At 37.6% G+C, this 24,688-nt stretch overlaps 1 protein-coding gene across 1 annotated transcript in view; it reads right to left on the bottom strand.

Moving 5' to 3' along the window:
* LOC110287734 (vomeronasal type-2 receptor 116-like) overlaps positions 1 to 21,252 on the bottom strand; it is a 31,281-nt gene extending 10,029 nt beyond the window's left edge. Inside the window, exons 1-5 of the mRNA XM_085841836.1 lie at positions 21,016 to 21,252; positions 6,513 to 6,804; positions 5,380 to 6,186; positions 3,299 to 3,526; positions 1,970 to 2,093 (exon numbers count right to left, since the gene is read on the bottom strand). Coding sequence (XP_085697962.1) covers positions 1,970 to 2,093; positions 3,299 to 3,526; positions 5,380 to 6,186; positions 6,513 to 6,804; positions 21,016 to 21,224 — 1,660 coding nt within the window. The 5' untranslated portion in view covers positions 21,225 to 21,252. The remainder of the gene's footprint in view (positions 1 to 1,969; positions 2,094 to 3,298; positions 3,527 to 5,379; positions 6,187 to 6,512; positions 6,805 to 21,015) is intronic.
* Positions 21,253 to 24,688: the final 3,436 nt, after the last annotated feature.

Below are 24,688 nucleotides of genomic sequence, written 5' to 3'. Positions count from 1 at the left end.
GTCTTGGGTTCTATAAGAGTGCAGACTGATTAAGCCAGGGTAAGCAAGCCAGTAAAGAACATCCCTCTATGACCTCTGCATCAGCTCCTGCTTTCTGACCTGTTTGAGTTCCAGTCCCGACTTCCTTTAGTGATGAACAGCAATGTGGAAATGCAAGCTGAATAAACCCTTTCCTCCTGAACTGCTTCTTGTTCATGATGTTTGTGCAGGAATAGAAACCCTGACTAAGACAAGACCAGAAACTTAGAATACCCAAGATACAATTGCAAAACACATGAAACTCAAGAATAAGGAAGACCAACATGTGGATACTTCCTCCCTCTTTAGAACAAAAACCCATGGAAGAAGTTACAGAGACAAAGTTTGGAGCTTATATGGAAGGAAGGATCATCCAGAGACTGCCCCAACCAGGAATCCATATCATAATTAGCCAACAAAACCAGACACTATTTCATATTCGAGCAAGATTTTGCTGACAGGATCCTGATATAGCTGTCGCTTGTGAGGCTATGCCAGTGCCTGGAAAATACAGAAGTGGATGTTCACAGTCATCTATTGGATGGAACATAGGGGCCTCAATGGAGGAGCTAAATAAAGTACCAAAGGAGCTGAAGGGGTCTGTTACCCTATAGGAGGAACAGCAATATGACCTAATAGGTACCCCCTGAGCTTGTGTCTCTAGTTGAATATGTAGCAGAAGATGGCTTAGTCTTCCATCATTGGGAGAAGAGGCCCTTGGTCTTTCAATGATTATATGCCCCAGTAAAGGGGAATGCCAGGGTCAGGAAGAGGGAGACCGGGGGTTGTGGAGCAGTGCCAGGGGAGGGTATAGGGGACATTTGGGATAGCATTTGAAATGTAAATGAAGAAAATATCTAATAAAAGCATTGTTAAAATTAAATAAATAAATAAATAAATAAATAAATAAATAAATAAATCTTTAAAAAAAAAAAAAGAAAAAAAATCAGAACACTCCATAGAAGTTGTAGGAAAAGTGCACGGGAGTCAGATGAAACAGAGGACACCAGAAGAACAACACTTTGTATAACAAATATGCACTGCTTACAATGAACACCCAGAGATTGCAGTGGGAATCACAGTGTCTACACAGGTCTGCACTAGGTTCTCTGCATATATACTAGAAATTTCAGTTTAGGGCTTAATGGGATCACTATGCAAGTGAGTCTCTGATTCTTGAGTGCTCTTTGGAATTTTAATTTTTCTACTGTCTTTTCCTCTATTGCTTCAAAATTTTAAAAATATAAGTTATTTTTATTCCATTTTCTTTTTATATCATAGAAACATGTTCAATTCTAATGAGAGACAGATAAAGGAGTAGATCGGGACGAGAGAGGAGATGGAAAGGAATCTGGAGAAATGGAGGGAGGGGAAATATATTCAGATTATATTGTGTGAGAAAAGAATCTATGTTCAATAAAAGGTAGGCAAACACTTTACATGAATACCTAACTTGAAATAAGTAAAATAAAAGAAACCTAACAATTACAGAGATTAAATATATGTACTGGAGAAAAAACCCTAACTTCTTAGTCATCTACTGTGTAAAAGAACAACAACAACAACAACAACAACAACAAAACGGCAACATACCCTGTACTGGAAATAAATATAAATAGAGGATGTGAGGAATCCTAGTGTTAAGTGAATCCTACACGTGAGTGAGTATTGTTTAAAAAAGTAAAGGAATGGTGCTAATTTCACTGTGTCCATGGTGAAATGAAAGAAACCATTAATTTGTGGGAAAGGTGAGTTGCAGGAAATATATGTGCAATAGATCTGCAATGTAATTCAAGGATGATTTCACTATCTAGAGTGTATGATCAATGCTTAAATTTCTAAACAGAGAATAAGAGATAATCTTTTACTTATCTCCAGTATTTTCCCATTGGCTTAGGCATATCTGACTCACGAGGACAAGCTAGAACATTCTCTGTAAGCACGTATTTACCTGTCTCATTGGAAATCTCATTGTTGGCACAGGGAATACAATCAAAGCAGCAGACAGCCTTGCCTTCCTGGGCAGCTTTCCTGAATCCAGGCCTACAGCTTTCACTGCACACAGACTGAGGAATCTAAGAGAAATGAAAGCTATTAACAAGCCGGGTGTGGTGGCACATGCTTTTAATGCCAGCACTTAGGAGGCAGAGACAGGCATATTTTTCAGTTCGAGGCCAGCCTGGTCTAAAAAGTGAGTTCCAGGACAGCCAGAGCTATATAGAGAAACCCTGTCTCGATAAACAAAACAAAACAAAACAAAGTTACTATGAAATTTCTATGCTTCTCTGAATAATTTGAGTAAATATAGCCTTTCTGAGTATAATTGAGTTGAGTATAATTTTCTAATGCTTACACCTGCAATTGAATCTAACAAGTTTTGTTATTGCTATTTTTATCAGGTTTTAGGCTACACAACCCACATATCTAAGTCTTGTTTGAACCTGAAGACCTTGATAAGTATATGTGTTTAAAGTAGTGATCAAGAAAGTTATGACATGCATTTAGATTTAATTGGTCTCTATGCTTACTGGCTACTAGTGGGAACTCTTATATTGAAAGTGGTTGTTAATGTTGACTGACAATTTTACAGGTCTTTGATTCATTATGGAAGTAAATCTTAGGCATCTCCATGAATAGTTTTATACTTGCACCTACCAGAGATAAGAACAACCAAGAAAAGTTGGTTCTGTCACTCACAGAATGTAAATATGATACGAGTGAGCAACCACATTTTCATCTCCAACTTCACTCTAACTCTAGTCTATGAAAACGTTGTCATCACCTCCTCTGGCTTTTAAAACATCCTTTGCCCCAATATAATGAGTGCTAACAGAATCAGCAAGAACAACCTATCTTCTCCTCAGTTGCTTTTTTTGATAATTTACATGAAGTAGCAATTCAAATATTAAACACACACACACAGACACACAGACACACATTGTCATACCATTAACCCTTTTTAGAGGCTGGGAAAGTAAAATGCTGCCTTACCTTCCTATAATTTCTACATCTTGGTGACAAAATGAACCTATTATTATTCTGAGGCAGTAAATATTAGACTGTCTAATTTTGAATAGACATGGATATGTTTAAGTTAAAATAAACATATCCATTGATCAGAGTCAAGGAATTAGTAATAGTCTCTGTTATCTGTTTTTATGTGAAGATCCTTATTGGTAGTTCAATGGTTGTTGGTACTGAGAGTTCAATGGTCATGACATCCTGAGATTTATCTTAGTTTTTATGAAAGGTCAAAGGATTGAGGGAAGTCACAACTCACCTTTGTAAACCCTGTAGGCCACTGTATCATCTGTTCACATAAAGAGAATTGTGGACCCTGCTGAGCACTTAGAGAATAGGTTCCTACTTTCACCTTTAATCCAAGACCACTTGGAAAATTCCAAAAATTAAGAATGTCATACTGTGCATCTAAGTTTCCTCCTCTATGAGTTGCTGTGTGTCTTCTCACATGACTTCTCATTATCGTGTTCTTTAGGAAAGGGTGAAGCTAAAATAAATACAAAAACATATGTTGTAAAACATAGGATGTAATAAAAGATTTTTTAAAAGTATTACAAAGAATCTCATTTGAAACAGCCATTTCCAGTGGAAATAGTGAAAGTCATGAAGCCAGGACAGCCATTTGGTCACAGTTCCAACAAAGGTAAACCAAATGCCTGAATCACTGTCCTTCAGTTTCTCTTTTGGTTTCGGTCTCTCCCTTTTGTATTCTTGGAAATTTTTTGCATTATGATTTATTATATGTTGTTTCTTGAGAAAATTATGTCTAAATTGTTAGGAAAGTCACAAACTTAATATTCCTTCTGTTTTTTAAGGCAATAATTGTATTTGGCACTATTTGGAAGTGTTCCTTATGTCCTAGAGCTCATGATAAGCATGAATAAGCACAAGCCTATAAAAATTACAAATAAGGCTATGACTCTGGGGATCTTCTTGGGTAAATGCCGCAAAGCACACCTAAATATTATAGATGGAACAGGTTAAACTCAGAAATATTAGACGAACTCTTACTGGCCAGAAAAACTGTAACTTTCTCAAGACCATTTTATTACAATACACTTAGAGCTCTCTGAAAATGTAGCTTTAGAATAGGGAATCATATAACATACACACGTGGACAGATGGAACTCACTAAATAAGAGAGATTGACTATAATACACTTTTACTATTTGACAGGAGACACAATGAAATTATATAAATAAAACATTACATATTAGTAATTACTATTCATGTAACATCCAGTTCAGATATTTTCTTTGTGTGGAGGACTTTAAAACTTCAAATACTTAAATACTTAAACACTTAAATGCAGGCTGTCATATAATAATTATGTTTGCTTTGCTGGAGACATTCCTTAAAATCTTTGAAATGTAATTCTAGGGTAGATAGTAAAAATAATATCTCTTCTATTTGTACTTTCTAATTTTGATTGAACTTCTATCCCCAAAGATGTAATGAAAAATAAAAAAAAATTGGTTGGAGACAAAATGATGTAATCTGTATTTCTTCGATAATTATTAGGCTGTCTATCTTCTGTGGAACCTGTATAAATGAAGAACATACCAGACTGCTAGTTAGTCAGAGCTTTGTGATTCCCCTGAAAATGATACATGGGACTCCTCTCTCACTGAAATGTTATGTTCTCCTGAGGAACCCTAACAACTTGTAGTGTTGATCTTGGCCCTCAACTCTTATAAGCCCAGGTGATAAGATTCATCGTTAAAGGAGCAATCAAAGATGCTGAATAGATAAAAGATACTTGAATTTATGTGCATTAAATTTCAAAGATCTCATTCTATACAAGATAAATCATTGAACTAAATACAGCTAAGTCACCTAAACACCAATTTACATGGATTGAACAAATTCACATTTCTTTATTAAGCTTACCCAACCTATTCACTTGTGGAATAGAACTTCTGTCCTTAAAAAGAGGGCCTAAAAGTCTGAAGTTTACTTTAAACTGATCTTTCACTTTATAATATTCTGTTGTAAATGCTCAGGAGCATTTTAACACAAAAAGATTTACTGCTCTGTCCTCTTCCCTAAGAAATAAATATGGGAAATATCAACTTTTCACACTGAAGTTATTATGAAGAAATTTGTTAGATAATGTTTTACATAATTCAATATTAACTTAAGTTTGTTCTTGTTCCTGGCACTCTATTCATAAAGAACACTTACTCGGGATTTAGCATTTACCTCCAGACAGAGAAACAATATTCCCTCTATTGCTTATTGACAGCTTAGTCTAAAATATGTGATGCTCAATTTGAATGCCTAAAGAAATAATAAAAATGCCACATTGTTGACATTATATAATACAGGAATATATATTACCTGCCACTGGGAGAATACCATTTCTTCACCTTTGGCATATGGTTGGGTCTGTATTTGTTGAAGATTCATCTCATGGATACTATAGGCAACAGCATACACAGCATTGTATATATTGTAGCCTTCTTCATTCATGGCTGGGTCAAAATGGTGTCTTGGAAGTAAATCCAAAGAAGCGTTGGGTTGGCAGTTCTCCAAAAGTTGACAATTAAATTCAGAAAACGAGCACTTGAAAAACAAAAACCAAAACTTAGGAAGATAGTTGTCCTCTGGGTATTTGTAGGGATTAACTGTTTGTACAAAATTCATAAACTCAACCATCTCTTCATGGTGGTGTGAAAAAATAAGACTCCCATGAAATGACTCTACCATAAAATAATCAGAGTGGGTATCAACATCCCATGAAGAGCTCAAGACCCAGACTTTCCATGTTACTAACAGTTGTGCAATATGTCGCATTAAACCTTGTACAGAAATAATGTCTCCATAAATAACTATGACATTTGCTGATGATTCCTCAATCTTATACATATTTTTCCATAGTTCATTGGAAAATGCATTCCATGCACTAGAGATAATTATCAAAAAGGCTATGCAGATACCATGGCTTTCCATATTTCCTCTTAAGTCTGATAGTATCTGAGTCCCTCTGTGATCATCTGGGATGATCAGACCAACCCAGGACCATCTGAATTGAAGCAACAAAAAAACAATAGCAAGTGACAGAGATGTGTCCTTGGGGGACATCTGATAGAGAGAATTAAACTGACCTTGTTCATTCAAGATAGAATCAAATGGGCCAATGGTGATCTGAAGAGATAACAAAATACATTGGCATCAGACACAGTCTTAGTCTTAAATCAACAGGTAGTAACAGTCAAGATGGTGATGGACTTGTCTTTAAATCCACTACATTATTTCCAAAAAATTGCTGACAGGCCTCCAATTGCAATTACATAGCTGGTCTTACCCACCCCTACTTTCATTCTTAGTAATGTAAATATGAATTTAATATAAAGTATATTCATACTTTCCTTTGATAGGTGGTTAACTACATTGCCACTATTTAAAATTTACAGACACTTATAATGTCAAAAAGGATACTTATCTCCTAGTTTCCACATCCCATTCCTCACCTGAGGTATTTTATAGAGTTGTAAAAATGTTCCAATGTGGGCAGATGCAGACCATGATGGTCCTGTAAGTACAACAGGTGACTTTCTCTTGTGTCCACAGTAACAATTAGGAAGGGGATGAATTATCCTTGTGCGCCATAGAAAAATACTACGAAGAATATTCTTTTCAGTAAATGGAATATTATAGATATCATATCCAATAGTTGTATTGGGTAGAAGATCAGGGTTTCTGTTGATTTCTTCAATAGCAAACAATAGGGCCAGAACAAACTGGTAGTTCTTAAACTTATACCTGCACAGATTTCATAAAATTACACAGGAGGAAGTCATAGATCATACAACTTTTCTATTTAGTGCAGTGATTTTGTAATGTAAATGCCAATGTTTCTATGAAATCATTATTATAATATCTTCTCATGAGTTTCTGGAATTAGAATATGGGTTTTAAGCAGATGAGATTAGAAGTATCCTATACTCACTAATTATTATCTCTGGGATTCTAGTTTATCACCATATTGCTTTATTTATCTTTCATATGTAGAAAAATAGCTGTCTGTGAATAAGGAATAAGGTTCTGAAAAACTTCAGAATTCTTGTGGTTTAGATCTTGCCCTTTTAGTCTCTATAACTTTGAAAGGACAATATATGTTGATCCAATCACCCACTTCTTTGTGACAATAGCCACCTTAAAAATTAGCACAAGGTTGGAGCACCTGGGGGAGCCATCTTAGTTCCCAGACCCCTCTAAGACTAATTTGCACAGGTCAGAGTGTGGATTACAGATGCTAACATCTTCTGGGACAGGTGGAAGCCACACTGCTTCTGAGCCAGACCCCGTTTCAGGCTCCAGACATCCAGGCACCTTCCCTGCCAGAGGAGAGGTGTCTTTCCCACCCTGGAGGGCATTTTCGGAGCATCTGGGGGAGCCATCTTGGTTCCCGGATCCCTCTGAGACTAGTCTGCACAGATGAGAGATTTGACTACAGAAGCTAATAGCTTCTGGGACAGGCCAAAGCCACAGAACTTCTGGGACAGGTCCTGTCTCAGGCCTTCATCTTCTGCCAGGAGGGAGGTCTAACCGCAGGTATCTGTGCACCTTCCCTGCATGAGGAGAGCTTGCCTTCACAGAGTGTTCTGGCCACTGAAACTCAGGAGACAGCCTGTCTCCCAGGTCTGCTGATAGAGGCTAACAGAATCACCAGAGGAACAAGCTCTAACCAGGGACAACTATAACAACTATCTTCAGTGATTACCAGATGGTGAAAGGCAAAAGTAAGAATCTTACATACAGAAACCAAGACCATTCACCGTCCTGAGAACTGAGCACACCCACCTCAGCCAGTGCTGGGCACCCAACACACCCGAAAAGCTAGATCCGTATTTAAAAGCATATCTCATGATGATGGTAGAGGACATCAAGAAGGACTTTAATATCTTACTTAAAGAAATACAGGAGAACACTGCTAAAGAGTTACAAGTCCTTAAAGAAAAACAGGAAAACACATCCAAACAGGTGATGGAAATGAACAAAACCATATTAGACCTAAAAAGGGAAGTAGACACAATAAAGAAACCCAAAGTGAGGAAACGCTGGAGATAGAAACCCTAGGAAAGGAATCTGGAATCACAGATGCGAGCATCAGCAACAGAATGCAAGAGATGGAAGAGAGAATCTCAGGTGCAGAAGATTCCATAGAGAACATCAGAACAACAATCAAAGAAAATGCAAAATGCAAAAAGACCTTAACTGAAAACATCCAGGAAATCCAGGACACAATGAGAAGACCAAACCTACGGATAATAGGAGTAGATGAGAATGAAGATTTTCAACTTAAAGGGCCAGCAAATATCTTCAACAAAATTATAGAAGAAAACTTCCCAAACCTAAAGAAAGAGATGCCCATGAACATACAAGAAGCCTACAGAACTCCAAATAGACTGGACCAGAAAAGAAATTCCTCCCAACACATAATAATCAAAACAACAAATGCACTAAATAAAGATAGAATATTAAAAGCAGTAAAGCTAAAAGGTCAAGTAACATATAAAGGCAAGCCTATCAGAATTACACCAGACTTTTCACCAGAGACTATGAAAGCCAGAAGATTCTGGACAGATCTTATTCATACACTAAGAGAACACAAGTGCCAGCCCAGGCTACTATACCCAGACAAACTCTCAATTACCATAGATGGAGAAACCAAAGTATTCCACAGCAAAACCAAATTCACACAATCCAGCCCTTCAAAGGATAATAACAGAAACAAACAAACAAACAAACAAAAAAACAATACAATGATGGAAACTACGCCCTAGAAAAAGCAAGACAGTAATCCTTCAAGAAACCTAAAAGAAGACAGCCACAAGAACAGAATGCCAACTCTAACAACAAAAATAATAGGAAGCAACAATTACTTTTCCTTAATATCTCTTTTTTTTCTTTTTATAGTCAGTTTTATTTACTAGATATGGTTGTATTAGCTAATGCCTTTGCATGTTCAATTATATCTTTCCTTTTCTTTTCTTTTTTTTTTTTGATTGGTGCTTCCATTTCCTTTTTTTTTTTGATTTTTAATATTTTTATTACATATTTTCCTCAATTACATTTCCAATGCTATCCCAAAAGTCCCCCATAGCGCCCCCCACTTCCCTACCCACCCATTCCCATTCTTTTGGCCCTGGAATTCCCCTATATTGGGGCATATAAAGTTTGCAAGTCCAATGGGCCTCTCTTTCCATTGATGGCCGACTAGGCCATCTTTAGATACATATGCAGCTAGAGACAAGAGCTCCGGGGTTCTGGTTAGTACATCATGTTGTTCCAACAATAGGGTTGCAGATCCCTTTAGCTCCTTGTGTACTTTCTCTAGCTTCTCCATTGGGAGCCCTGTGATACATCCAATAGCTGACTGAAAACATCCACTCCTGTGTTTGCTAGGCCCCGGCATCGTCTCACAAGAGACAGCTATATTTGGGTCCTTTCAGCAAAATCTTGCTAGTGTATGCAATGGTGTCAGCGTTTAGAAGCTGATTATGGGATGGATCCCTGGATACGGCAGTCTCTAAATGGTCCATCCTTTCATCACAGCTACGAACTTTGTCTCTGTAACTCCTTCCCTGGGTGTTTTGTTCCCAATTCTAAGAAGGGGCACAGTGTCCACACTTTGGTCTTCATTCTTCTTGAGTTTCATGCGTTTAGCAAATTGTATCTTATATCTTGAGTATCTTAAGTTTTGGGCTAATATCCACTTATCAGTGAATACATATTGTGTGAGTTCTTTTGTGATTGTGTTACTTCACTCAAGATGATGCCCTCCAGGTCCATCCATTTGGCTAGGAATTTCATAAATTCATTCTTTTTAATAGCTGAGTAGTACTCCATTGTGTAAATGTACCATAATTTCTGTATCCATTCCTCTGTTGAGGGACATCTGGGTTCTTTCCAGCTTCTGGCTATTATAAATAGGGCTGCTATGAACAGAGTGGAGCATGTGTCCTTTTTACCAGTTGGGACATCTTCTGGATATATGCCCAGGAGAGGTATTGCTGGATCCTCCGGTAGTATTATGTCCAATTTTCTGAGGAACCGCCAGACTGATTTCCAGAGTGGTTGTACAAGCTTGCAATCCCACCAACAATGGAGGAGTGTTCCTCTTTCTCCACATCTTCGCCAGCATCTGCTGTCACCTGAATTTTTGATCTTAGCCATTCTGACTGGTGTGAGGTGGAATCTCAGGGTTGTTTTGATTTGCATTTCCCTGATGATTAAGGATGTTGAACATTTTTTCAGGTGCTTCTCTGCCATTCGGTATTTCTCAGGTGAGAATTCTTTGTTCAGTTCTGAGCCCCATTTTTTAATGGGGTTATTTGACTTTCTGGAGTCCACCTTCTTGAGTTCTTTATATATATTGGATATTAGTCCCTTATCTGATTTAGGATAGGTGAAGATCCTTTCCCAATCTGTTGGTGGTTTTTTTGTCTTATTGATGGTGTCTTTAGCCTTGCAGAAGCTTTGCAGTTTCATGAGGTCCCACTTGTCAATTCTCGATCTTACAGCACAAGCCATTACTGTTCTATTCAGGAATTTTTCCCCTGTGCCCATATCTTCAAGGCTTTTCCCCACTTTCTCCTCTATAAGTTTCAGTGTCTCTGGTTTTATGTGAAGTTCCTTGATCCACTTAGACTTGACCTTAGTACAAGGAGATAGGAATGGATCGATCGATCTTCTACATGTTAACAACGAGTTGTGCGAGCACCATTTGTTGAAAATGCTGTCTTTCTTCCACTGGATGTTTTTAGCTCCCTTGTCGAAGATCAAGTGACCGTAGGTGTGTGGGTTCATTTCTGGGTGTTCAATTCTATTCCATTGGTCTATTTGTCTGTCACTATATCAGTACCATGCAGTTTTTTATCACAATTGCTCTGTAGTAAAGCTTTAGGTCCGGCATGGTGATTCCACCAGAGGTTCTTTTATCCTTGAGAAGAGTTTTTGCTATCCTAGGTTTTTGGTTATTCCAGATGAATTTGCAGATTGCACTTTCTAATTCGTTGAAGAATTGATTTGGAATTTTGATGGGGATTGCATTGAATCTGTAGATTGCTTTTGGCAAGATAGCCATTTTTACAATGTTGATCCTGCCAATCCATGAGCATGGGAGATCTTTCCATCTTCTGAGATCTTCTATAATTTCTTTCTTCAGAGACTTGAAGTTTTTATTATACAGATCTTTCACTTCCTTAGTTAGAGTCACGCCAAGATATTTTATATTATTTGTGACTATTGAGAAGGGTGTTGTTTCCCTAATTTCTTTCTCAGCCTGTTTATTCTTTGTGTAGAGAAAGGCCATTGATTTGTTTGAGTTAATTTTATATCCAGCTACTTCGCCGAAGCTGTTTATCAGGCTTAGGAGTTCTCTGGTGGAATTTTTAGGGTCACTTATATATACTATCATATCATCTGCAAAAAGTGATATTTTGACTTCATCTTTTCCAATTTGTATCCCTTTGATCTCCTTTTGTTGTCGAATTGCTCTGGCTAGGACTTCAAGTACTATGTTGAATAGGTATGGAGAAAGTGGACAGCCTTGTCTAGTACCTGATTTTAGAGGGATTGCTTCAAGCTTCTCACCATTTACTTTGATGTTGGCTACTGGTTTGCTGTAGATTGCTTTTATCATGTTTAGGTATGGGCCTTGAATTCCTGATCTTTCCAAGACTTTTATCATGAATGGGTGTTGGATCTTGTCAAATGCTTTTTCCGCATCTAACGAGATGACCATGTGGTTTTTGTCTTTGAGTTTATTTATATACTGGATTAAGTTGATGGATTTCCATATATTGAACCATCCCTGCATCCCTGGGATGAAACCTACTTGGTCAGGATGGATGATTGTTTTGATGTGTTCTTGGATTCGGTTAGCAAGAACTTTATTGAGGATTTTTGCATCAATATTCATAAGGGATATTGGTCTGAAGTTTTCTATCTTTGTTGGGTCTTTTTGTGGTTTAGGTATCAGAGTAATTGTGGCTTCATAGAATGAGTTGGGTAGAGTACCTTCTGTTTCTATTTTGTGGAATAGTTTGTGAAGAACTGGGATTAGATCTTCTTTGAAGCTCTGATAGAACTCTGCACTAAACCCATCTGGTCCTGGGCTTTTTTTTAGTTGGGAGACACTTAATGACTGCTTCTATTTCTTTGGGGGATATAGGGCTGTTTAGATCATTAACCTGATCTTGATTCAACTTTGGTACCTGGTATCTGTCTAGGAACTTCTCCATTTCATCCAGGTTCTCCAGTTTTGTTGAGTATAGCCTTGGTAGAAGGATCTGATGGTGTTTTGGATGTCTTCAGGATCTGTTGTTATGTCTCCTTTTTCATTTCTGATTTTGTTAATTAGGATGCTTTCCCTGTGCCCTCTAGTGAGTCTGGCTAAGGGTTTATCTATCTTGTTGATTTTCTCAAAGAACCAGCTCCTTGATTGGTTGATTCTTTGAATAGTTCTTCTTGTTTCCACTTGGTTGATTTCGCCCCTGAGTTTGATTATTTCCTGCCGTCTACTCCTCTTGGGTGAATTTGCTTCCTTTTGTTCTAGTGCTTTTAGGTATGTTGTCAAGCTGCTAATGTGTGCTCTCTCTAGTTTCCTTTTGGAGGCACTCAGAGCCATGAGTTTTCCTCTTAGAAATGCTTTCATTGAGTCCCATAAGTTTGGGTATGTTGTGGCTTCATTTTCATTGAACTCTAAAAAGTCCTTAATTTCTTTATTCCTTCCTTGACCAAGGTATCATTGAGAAGAGTGTTGTTCAGTTTCCACGTGAAGGTTGGCTTTCTATTATTTATTTTGTTATTGAAGATCAGCCTTAGTGCATGGTGATCTGATAGGATGCATGGGACAATTTCAATATTTTTGTATCTGTTGAGGCCTGTTTTGTGACCAATTATGTGGTCAATTTTGGAGAAGGTACCATGAGGTGCTGAGAAGAAGGTATATCCTTTTGTTTTAGGATAGAATGTACTGTAGATATCTGCCAGATCCATTTGATTCATAATTTCTCTTAGTTTCTCTGTGTCCCTGTTTAGTTTCTGTTTCCATGATCTGTCCATTGGTGAAAGTGGTGTGTTGAAGTCTCCCACTATTATTGTATGACGTGCAATGTGTGCTTTGAGATTTACTAAAGTTTCTTTAATGAATGTGGCTGCCTTTGTATTTGGAGCATAGATATTCAGGATTGATAGTTCCTCTTGGAGGATTTTACCTTTGATGAGTATGAAGTGTCCCTCCCTGTCTTTTTTAATGACTTTGGATTGGAAGTCAATCTTATCAGATATTAGAATGGCTACTCCAGCTTGTTTCTTCGTACCATTTGCTTGCAAAATTGTTTTCCAGCCTTTCATTCTGAGGTAGTGTCTATCTTTTTCTCTGAGATGAGTTTCCTGTAAGCAGCAAAATGTTGGGTCTTGTTTGTGTAGCCAGTTTGTTAGTCTATGTCTTTTTATCGGGGAGTTGAGTCCATTGATATTAAGAGATATTAAGGAAAAGTAATTGTTGTTTCCTGTTATTTTTGTTGTTAAAGTTGACATTCTGTTCTTGTGGCTGTCTTCTTTTAGGTTTGTTGAGGGATTACCTTCTTGTTGTTTCTAGGGCATGGTTCCTGTCCTTGTATTGTTTTTTTTTCTGTTATTATCCTTTGAAGGGCTGGATTCGTGGAGAGATAATGTGTGAATTTGGTTTTGTCGTGGAATACTTTGGTTTCTCCATCTATGTTAATTGAGAGTTTGGCTGCGTATAGTGGCCTGGGCTGGAATTTGTGTTCTTTTAGTGTCTGTATAACATCCGTCCAGGATCTTCTGGCTTTCATAGTCTCTGGTGAAAAATCTGGTGTAATTCTGATAGGCTTGCCTTTATATGTTACTTGGCCTTTTTCTCTTACTGCTTTTAGTATTCTATCTTTATTTAGAGCATTTGTTGTTCTGATTATTATGTGTCGGGAGGTATTTCTTTTCTGGTCCAGTCTATTTGGGGTTCTGTAGGCTTCTTGTATGTTCATGGGCATCTCTTTCTTTAGATTTGGGAAGTTTTCTTCTATAATTTTGTTGAAGATGTTTGCTGGTCCTTTGAGTTGAAAATCTTCATTCTCATCCACTCCTATTATCCGTAGGTTTGGTCTTCTCATTGTGTCCTGTATTTCTTGGATGTTTTGAGTTAGGATCTTTTTGCATTTTACATTTTCCTTGATTGTTGTGCCGATGTTCTCTATGGAATCTTCTGCACCTGAGATTCTCTCTTCCATCTCTTGTATTCTGTTGCTGATGCTGGTATCTATGGTTCCAGATTTCTTTCCTAGGGTTTCTATCTCCAGTGTTGCCTCATTTTGGGTTTTCTTTATTGTGTCTACATCCCTTTTTAGGTCAAGTATGGTTTTGTTCATTTCCATCATCTGTTTGGATGTGTTTTCCTGTTTTTCATTAAGGACTTCTACCTGTTTGATTATGTTATCCTGTTTTTCTTTAAGGATTTGTAACTCTTTAGCAGTGTTCTCCTGCAATTCTTTAAGGGATTTTTGTGCTTCCTCTTTACTGTCTTCTACCTGTTTACCAGTGTTCCTTTGTATTTCTTTAAGTGTGTTATTAAAGTCCTTCTTGAAGTCCTCTACCATCATCAGGAGATATGCTTTTAGATCCGTGTCTAGCTTTTCCGGTGTGTTGGGGTGCCCTGGACTGGGCAAAGTGGGAGTGCTGGGTTCTGATGATAGTGAGTGGTCTTGGTTTCTGTTAGTAAGATTATTACGTTTACCTTTCGCCATCTGGTAATCTCTGGGGTTAGTTGTTGTCGTTGTCACTGTTTAAAAATTGGAGCAGAAGCTGTGTTCCACTCACCAGCAGTCTCAAAATCCTGTGGCGGGGGTCGTGGGTAGCTGGCGGTACCCCGGTGCTGGTCCAGCCGGAAGAGGCCTGTGGTCCTACTCAGGCCGGTTTTCTGCTTCCTTAACCAATGCAGTCTAAGGTCCCGCACGCAATTGGTTTGGAGCAGAAACTGTGTTCCACTCACCAGAATTCTTAAGATTCTGTGGTGGGTGTTGTGGGTAGCTGGCAAGTGTGAGCCGACCCTGCGCCCTAGCTACCCCGGTGCTTTTCTGACCGGAAGAGGCTTGTGGCCCTACGTAGGCCGGATTTCTGCCTCCCCAACCAAAGCAGTCTCAGGTCCTGCGTGATTGGACTGGAGCAGAAGCTGTGTTCCACTCACCAGCAGTCTCAAAATCCTGTGGTGGGGGTCGTGGGTAGCTGGCGGGTGTCAGCCGACCCTGTGCTCTAGCTACCTAGGTGCTGGTCCGGCCGGATGAGGCTTGTGGCCCTACTCAGGCCGGTTTCTGTTTCCCTAACTAATGCAGTCTCAGGTCCAGCGTGCAATTGGTTGGGAGCAGAAGCTGTGTTCCACTCACTGGAAGTCTTAAGATCCTGTGGTGGGTGTTGTGGGTAGCTGGCGAGTGTCAGCCGACCCTGCGGCCTAGCTACCCACGTGCTTTTCTGACTGGAAGAGGCTTGTGGCCCTATGTAGGCCGGATTTCTGCCTCCCCAACCAAAGCAGTCTCAGGTCCCGCGTGATTGGATTGGATCAGAAGCTGTGTTCCACTCACCAGCAGTCTCAAAATCCTGTGGCGGGGGTCGTGGGTAGCTGGCGGGTGTCAGCCAACCCTGTGCTCTAGCTACCCTGTGCTGGTCCGGCCGGATGAGGCCTGTGGCCCTACTCAGGCCGGTTTCTTCTTCCCTAACTAATGTAGTCTCAGGTCCCGCGCTCAATTGGATTGGAGCAGAAGCTGTGTTCCACTCACCAGAAGTCTTAAGATCCTGTGGCGGGTGTTGTGGGTAGCTGGCGAGTGTCAGCCGACCCTGCGCCCTAGCTACCCGGTGCTTTTCTGACCGGCGAGTGTCAGCCGACCCTGCGCCCTAGCTACCCGGTGCTTTTCTGACCGGAAGAGCCCTTAATATCTCTTAATATCAATTCTCCAATAAAAAGACATAGACTAACAGACTCTCTACACAAACTGGACCCAACATTTTGCTGCTTACAGCAAACCCATCTCAGTGAAAAAGACAGAACGTACCTCAGAGTGAAAGGCTGTAAAACAAATTTCCAAGCAGATGGTCCTAAGAAACAAACTGGAGAAGCCATTCCAACATCGAATAAAATCGACTTCCAACCCAAAGTTATCGAAAAAGACAAGGAGGGGCACTTCATACTCATCAATGGCAAAACCTTCCAAGAGGAACTCTCAATTCTGAATATCTATGCTCCAAATGCAAGGGCAGCCACATTCATTCAAGAAACTTTAGTAAAGCTCAAAGCACACATTGAACCTCAAACAATAATAGTGGGAGACTTCACCACACCACTTTCATCAATGACAGATCTTGGAAACAGAAACTAAACAGGGACACACTGAAACTAATCAAAATTATGAAAGAAATGGATTGAACAGATATCTACAGAACATTTTATCCTAAAACAAAAGTGGATATTTTCTTAACTGATGCTCCCACTTTCAGATGATTTTAGCATTTCTCAAGTTGGTACAAAACATTGCAGCACATTTAGCTTATACTTCTTCATTGCTGATCATTATTGGAGGAAGTCATGGCAGGTACTCAAGTATGTCAGGATTCTTCACACAGGAGATGATCCACTGGTCATGGAGCAATGCTATTTTTTGGTTTGTTCACTGTTCAGTCTCCTTTCTTATGGAAACCAAAAACACAGCTGCAGAAGTGGCACTCAACCAACAATAGAATGGACACTCCCACATCAATGAATGATTAAGAAAATACCCTACAAGACTGCCTATTCCCTGATCTCATTGAGGCAGCTACTCAATAGAGTCTTCCTTCTCTACAATGACTATAGGTTGTGTCAAGTTGACATAAAACTAAACACCGCACCAAGAAATATGATTCTACAACTGTTTTAGCGAATATGAAAATAAAACCAGATACACTGAAAAGTATAGAAGAAAGAGCCCAAAGTGCCTTGAACACATAGGCACAGGGGAACTTTTCCTGAACAAAACACCAATTGTTTTGCTTGAAGATCAAGAAATGATAAATCTGACCTCATAAAATTGCAAAGCTTCTATAAAGCAAAGGACACTGTCAATATGACAAAACAGCAACCAACAGATTGAGAAAATATCTTTCCCAATCCTACAGCAGGTAGAGGGCAAACATCCAATATATAAAAAGAACACAACAAGGTAGACTCCTGAGATTCAAATAACCAAATTAAAAAATGGATCAAAATAGTAAACAAAGAATTTTCAACTGAGGAATATCGAATGGCTGAAAAGTACCTAAAGAAATGTTCAAAATCCTTAATCATCAGGGCAATGCAAATCAAAACATCACTGAGATTCCACCTCACACCATTTGGAATGGCTAAGATTAAAAACTGAGGTGACAGCAGGTGCTGGCAAGGATGTGGATAAAGAGAAACACTCCTCCTTTGCTGGTATGATTGAAAGCAGGTTCAACCACTCTGGAAATCAGTTTTGCAGTTTCCTCAGTAATTTGGTCTTAATACTACCTGTGCACCCAGCTATACCATTCCTGGGCATATACCAAGAATATGCTTCAACATGTAATAAGGACACATGCTCCACTATGTTCATTGCAGCTTTATTTATAATAGCTAGAAATGGGAAATAACCCAGATATTCTTCAACATAGGAGTGGATACAGAAATGTGGTACATTTCAACAATTGAGTTCTACTCAGCTATTAAAAATGAAGAATTTGTGAAATTCTTAAGCAAATGGATGGAACTAGAAAATATCATCCTGAGTGAGGTCACTGAATCACAAAAGAACACACATGGTATGTATTCACTGATAAGTGGATATTAGCCCCAAAGCTCCAAACACTCAAGATACAATTCGCGGACTATATGAAGCCCAAGAAGTAGGAAGACCAAAGTGTGGATGCTTTGGTCTTTCTTAGAAGTAAAACAAAATACTCACAGGAGCAAGTATGGAGATAAAGTGTAGAGCAGAGACTGAACAAAAGGTCATCCAGAGACTGTCTCACCAGGGGATTGATCCCATATACAGTTACCAAACCCAGACACTATTGTGGATTACAGGAAGTGCATGCTGACAGGAGCCTAATATAGTAGTCTAGTGAGAGGCCCTGCCAGATCCTTACAAATACAGAGACAGATGCGCACAGCCAACCACTGGACTAAGCATGGGGTCCCCAATAGAGGACTTAGAGAAAGGACCTCAGGAATTTAAGGGCTTTGCATCCCCATAGGAAGAAAAACCAATCCTCTAGAACACTCAGGGATTAAGTCTTTAACCAAAGAATACACATGGCTCTAGCTACATATGTAGCAGATGATGGCCTTGTAAGGCATCAATGGGAGGAGATGTCCTTGGTCCTAAAAATACTCAATAGATGCCCTAGTGTAGGGTAATTAAAAGTGGGGAATTTGGAGTGTGTATGTGAGTTGAGGAACACTCTCATAGAAGCAGGGGGAGAGAGGATAGAACAGGGTCTTTACAAGAGGGTATACATCAATAAAGGGGATAACTTTTGAAATATAAATAAAGAAAATATCCAATAAAAAATAAAAAAGAAATTGGTAATAATAGTTTAATAGCTCGTGTCTCTAGCTGCATATGTATCAGAGGATGGCCTGGTCGGCCATCAGTTAAAAGAGAGGCCCATTGGTCATGCAGACTTTATATCCCTCAGTGTAGGGGAATGCCAGGGCCGGGAAGTGGGAGTGGGTGGGTGGGGGAGTGGAGGGTGTGGGGGACTTTTGGGATAGCACTTGAGATGTGAATGAAGAAAGTACCTAAAAAAAAAAGGTATAAGCTAATGAATACGTAAAAAAATCTGAATGAGTGGTTATTTACAAGATTCTTATTAGATAATGATACTAACAGAACATGCAGAAAAATCTGCAGAAAAGTTCAGAATTTTGAGAAATTTCTTGTATTATTTCTATATGTATACCACATCAGATAACTTTCATTGAAAATTAGAGAATACTTCATGAATTATTTACTTATTCAATTAGAGTCAGATAAATTTGAAACATCATACAGTTTAATAATTTCTTAATCTGTTAATTAAAAGTAAAATTACATGCAAAGGTCTATATATTTTCTAAACATATTTCTGTAATCTTTATCTATTTCTGCAAGTGATAGTTTGAGTTAAATGGTAGAAAAATTTCCACAGTGTTTTCAATGACGTCTATCAACACGTAAGCAAACTATGATAAAATCTTTCAAATCAGAAAGAGTGGTACACACTTGAAGTGCTGTTTGTGTTTGTGTTTGCAGCTATGCTGGAAATTACCTTTGTATGTCAAAGCTTGGTTATTAATTATCCAGAGAAAAAGGAAGCTAGAAAACACAACCCAAGTGCCAGTTAAAGAATAAAGTTGAGATGACAAAATATCACTGAATACAATAAAATGGACACCACAGTTTTACTTCCAAAAAAATGAACACAGCCCCAATACATGATAGACCTCCATAAAAAGATTTAGAGTATACTTAATGACCATTGTGACTGTGTAGGAAGGAAAGTTTACAGGGCTGCAATTGATGGAAACAGAGACCTTAATTATGAGGCCACAGGCAAGAGTGGAGAAATGTACTCCGGATAAAGATATATTTAGGTGTAGAACTATTTTCACTGTTAAAACACAGAAGGATAAAATTGACAAAGCCATCTTGGATCACTTATAGACACCAGAGAAATGTCTTAGAAAATTTGCAGCAGCTCCATTTTTCTACTCTCTTACTAAGGAAAATATAACACCAATATAAGTGCATGCAGAAAAATATGTCTGTGAATTTTATAAGACAAGATTGTTAATGTTTTATATTGAAAATACATCTTGCCAGTAATGAACTTCTCTGATTTTCCTTTTGAGTATAAAAATTTAGACTACAAAATGAATGAGTTTTTCCTTCTGAACATATTTCTTTGTCTACTGTCTTTGATTTTTTTTTACTAAGCACCACGCCAAGGATTTAATAATTATACAGTGATGTGACACTGAACACAATTCACATTCATAAGTATGTCTTTTTTTCTTCCTTTTTTTCTGTTTTCTTCCTACTTATTTTCTCATATGTTCACAGACATTTACAAGGTCTATTTTTCTACTTCATGGTCTTTTACCATTGATCCATAGAGATTCCGGATATATACTTTAGATAAGCACAGTCTATCTCCTCTATAATTAGAAATAATCTAATTCTTGTCATTAGTTCCCTAGGAAATCAGACTTCTCTGTTGCTATTTTTTCATACTGCAGATTACAGAAAATTTAAAAATGCTCTTAAGTGGCTGTCCTCCAAGATAATGTATTTTGGAAACACGTACACAGAAAGGAGGAAAAGCACTAGAAACATATGGGAAGCAGATAAACATTTTGCATCTGTCTGAGAATTAAAAACTTTAGGACAAAACAACAAAACCAAAATAATTAAATGAAAAAAAAGAAAAGAAAAATTAGAAAAAGTCATGTCTAGATGAGATAGTGCTCAGAAATTTTAATGGTGAGTGTCCTCTTTGAAGTCAGCTGTGTAAAAAGTCAGTATTTGTCATTCTAGCAACATTCTAGGCACCTAGGTGTCTCTTAACTCAGTTACATCTTCTCTTCCCTCAAGTATATCTAGATGTCAAGAAATTCAAGGTAATTCTTAGATTAACATATCCATACTCTGAAATCATAACACTGAAAATATTCAAATTATCTGGTGACCCACACATTATAAAAGATCATGTATATTGAATAACAACCAGGAAAACAAAATCTATAATATCAAAATTACTTCTTTTCCTATTCAGGAGGAAAAGAAGTACCGAAGAAAATATACTTGAAGGGATTTTTGAATGGAAATGTAGGATTTTGAACAACTAAAGCAAGTTTTATTCCCTATACCTAATAAGTCATAAGAATTCTGAATTCTTAGAATAAATAATTGTACTTACTGTACTCGATAGTCTTGGAAATTGTATGCCATATATTTATCAGGAACTTTGTTTCCTGAATAATAAATATGAAGAGGGAAAAATGCACCAATTGTCACATCTCCTTCATGGTAAAAATAATCACTGCATGTTACATAGCATTCATTGTCAGTAAAGGCACACACAAAAATGGGAATATATAGGAGCCCAAAGGTAAAAATCCAGAACATCCTATTAAGATGTATGTTTGTCCATCCAAAAGACAGATGGAGACATCTTCAATGATGCCCAGTAGGTATATATTTAGTTCACATGTTTGTGAACATTTTGTGCTTCTGATTGTTAGTGAGTGCAGCTGTCACATTAATTACCCACACGTTTTTTTCAGGACATTTCCTCCACTGTCAATGAGAGTTTTGGAACTCTCTTCCCTAAGGCTCTGCATCTGAGGCCCTGTATTCTGCTTAAAAACAAGTGAAAAATATATTTTGGATCTTCTCCTCTAGCCAGAGGCACCAAAAGACAGCAGGAGCTAAAGTATCAACTTCCTGACTGGATTGTTTGACTAAGTTTAAAATTTTAGTAAAGAATTTTGGCTGATGAAATCATTCTACCTCAGAGATTGCAATAGATTGAATTGGAAGAAAGCCTGAAAATGTCCATGCTCATCAAACACAGGATAAATCAGTGGGCCATGCTATCACAATCAAATGACAGCTTTAGTTTTTACTACTCCTATTTACTTTTTCTTGTCTCAGAATTTTCTTCTATGGTATATTTTTATTTGCAGAAACATATGATATCTCAACCCAACACAAGCCGTTTCTTTCTTACTTTGGAAAAGCCAATAGTCCTGCTGCATTTTTTATTTCCAAATTATCTACTTAATTTCAATGAAAAAGAAAAATCAAGTCTCCTGTTTATTTTCTGATTTGAACTTCTCTACTCTTACTCTTTTCTTCAATCCAAGATTAATCTTTGAGTAGAGATGTCATTGTGATCACTCCCTTCTTCTAGAGCAGTATGATCACCCACTGCTTACTATGCTTTGAAAACAATAAGGCATTTTTTCATCTATATAAAATGTAAATTTAAAGGCACCACTGTGTGTCCTTTCACCTAAGATACTAAGGGAAATGATCTTGAGTGGGGTTTTATATTTAGCCACCAGGAGTTTAGGACAGTGAATGTAGTATATATTTTGATATTGTAATGAAAGTATGCTTCCCCAATAAGTTGACTTGTCTACACAATAATGGGAGAATAGAGTGAACAAAATCCCAAATGAAGCAAAAATGAAAAGCACTACCATAAGAAATGTAAACTGGTCAAACTGTGGCTTGTTGTGATTGTCTTTGCTTTAGGTTAACAATATACAATGAGTAAATAGTAGACAGGACCTGTCTATTATAACACTGAAGGCAATGAACAGGCAATCATGGGCAATAGAGCAAGCCTTTGTATCACTAAATTCAAATATTCTCCTCCCTTTGTAACTCAGGTCTTAACCTGTATAATAGGATGAATTCTTCAACAAGATTCTTTAATGGAGGTTAACCATAATACTTAAACACATGTGGTTGAGGAATTGTCCTGGTCACAGGACTGAACATCTATAAAATATTTTTTAACTTGACATGTTCTGACAAAACCCTTGTTGCAATATCTGAAATGAGTGACTATTTAAATGTAATCTCATCATTACTGACATAGACATCATAATCCAAGAAGAATAAAAAACTGTTTTCTCAAGTAGTAAAGGATAAACATTAGAGAAGAATGAGTTTGTAAGCAGATGAGATTACCTATGAAGAATGTGGCCATGTCCTAACTTCTAAGGTGCAATGGTGCAGCCTTGATACTCATATCCTCATCTCTAGCAAGAACATAGTTTCTTCTTACCTTGCTTTCTCTCATATATATTAATTTATGAGTTGTGAAAGTAAATTTAACATTTTAAATTTATACTTCCTCTAAACCTGTATTCCTCTGGATCACATTTAAAACTGCATAAAATGACACACCTTGTAGATATTCCAACCAGCATGTCTAGGGAATCTGTAGGCACCATATATGACAGAGTCAGAGACAGATGCAAGATGCCGAACTAGCATTCTTTTGCTGTTCATCCACATTTGATACCCAGAACTACTTCTAACTACCAGGGAAAATATTTTGACGGTTCTTTTTTCTTTTTCTTTTTCTTTTTCTTTTTCTTTTTCTTTTTCTTTTTCTTTTTCTTTTTCTTTTTTCTTTTCCCTTTCTTTCTTTCTTTCTTTCTTTCTTTCTTTCTTTCTTTCTTTCTTTCTTTCTTTCTTTCTTTCTTTATTTCTCTCTCTCTCTCTCTCTCTCTCTCTCTCTCTCTCTCTCTCTCTCTCTCTCTCTCTCTCCCTTCCTTCCTTCCTTCCTTCCTTCCTTCCTCCCTCCCTCCCTCCCTCCCTCCCTCCCTCCCTCCCTCCCTCTCTCTCTCTCTCTCTCTCTCTCTCTCTCTCTCTCTCTCTTTCTTTCTTTCTTTCTTTCTTTCCGTTTAGGGTTAGCATCAAAGTGCTAAAGATGGTTCCTTTACTAGCTCTATAAAACATATCAAAGCAAAAAAAAATGACATCATAACCAATAAAGCATCATTTATTAGCCTTGTGACTTAAAGTGCATTCTGGGGAACAGCAGCAGTGATCACCACCTGGAACTCACTATAACTGTGCAATCATAGGCTCCACCCAAGATTGGCTGCACCTGCATTATCTGCATCACCTGCATCTAACTATCTGTTCATATTAGTCTATCTATCTATCTATCTATCTATCTATCTATCTATCTATCTATCCATGCATCTACAGTCTACCTATTTTGTTTTAATTTTAATAATATGCTGATTTGAATAAGAATGGGTCCCATATGCTTATATATTTGACTGTTTGGTCCCTAGTTGATAAAACTGTTTGGGAAGAATTACAAAGTTTCCCATTGTTGATGGAGATGTGTCACAGGGGCAGGCTTTGAGGTTTCAAATGCTTTCCAACATCCCTGAGTAGTATCTACCTTCTGATTGATCCCAACTTTTCTTGCCACCATGCCTTTTGCTTGACTATCATGAACTCTAACCCTTTACAACTGTAAGAGGAATTAATTATGTTCTTTTATAAATTGTCTTGGCTGTAACTTTTTATCACAGAAATAGAAACATAACTAATGATACACATACACACATATACTATGGATGAAATAATTTTTTCCTTACAGTTTCTTGTAGATATGGGGAAAAGCTATTGAATGAGAAAGTATTTTATAGAAAATATATTCTTCCCATGGAAAATAATTTTATAACATTTTACTTCTATGTAGTAACATAATTTGAGAAATGTAGGTGTCAAGACTAAAAGATTAAAAAAATAATATGTGGAAACTTTAATTAAAATATCTTGTGACACTTATAGTAATTTTATATAAAAAAGCACACATAACAGGGGGTGGGGTAAAAAAGCACACATAACAAATATAAATGTACATTCATAGTGATTGATTTAATGGATTACTTACAGCAATTTTGTATTTGCATTTAATCTTATTTTTACTTGTGACACTACATGTGGACATTCAACCTTGGAATTCTGGAATCATAAACTCAAATCTCTCTTTTTGTTAAAACTCAGTGTGTGATCTTAAGGAATTTGCAACAGACAACAGACCAACGCAC

The sequence above is a fragment of the Mus caroli genome, unplaced genomic scaffold, assembly GCF_978045245.1.
Source record: "Mus caroli unplaced genomic scaffold, Mus_caroli_1 scaffold_8, whole genome shotgun sequence".
In the NCBI taxonomy this organism is placed as follows: Eukaryota; Metazoa; Chordata; class Mammalia; order Rodentia; family Muridae; genus Mus; species Mus caroli.
This window is presented reverse-complemented; position numbering and strand designations above follow the sequence as displayed.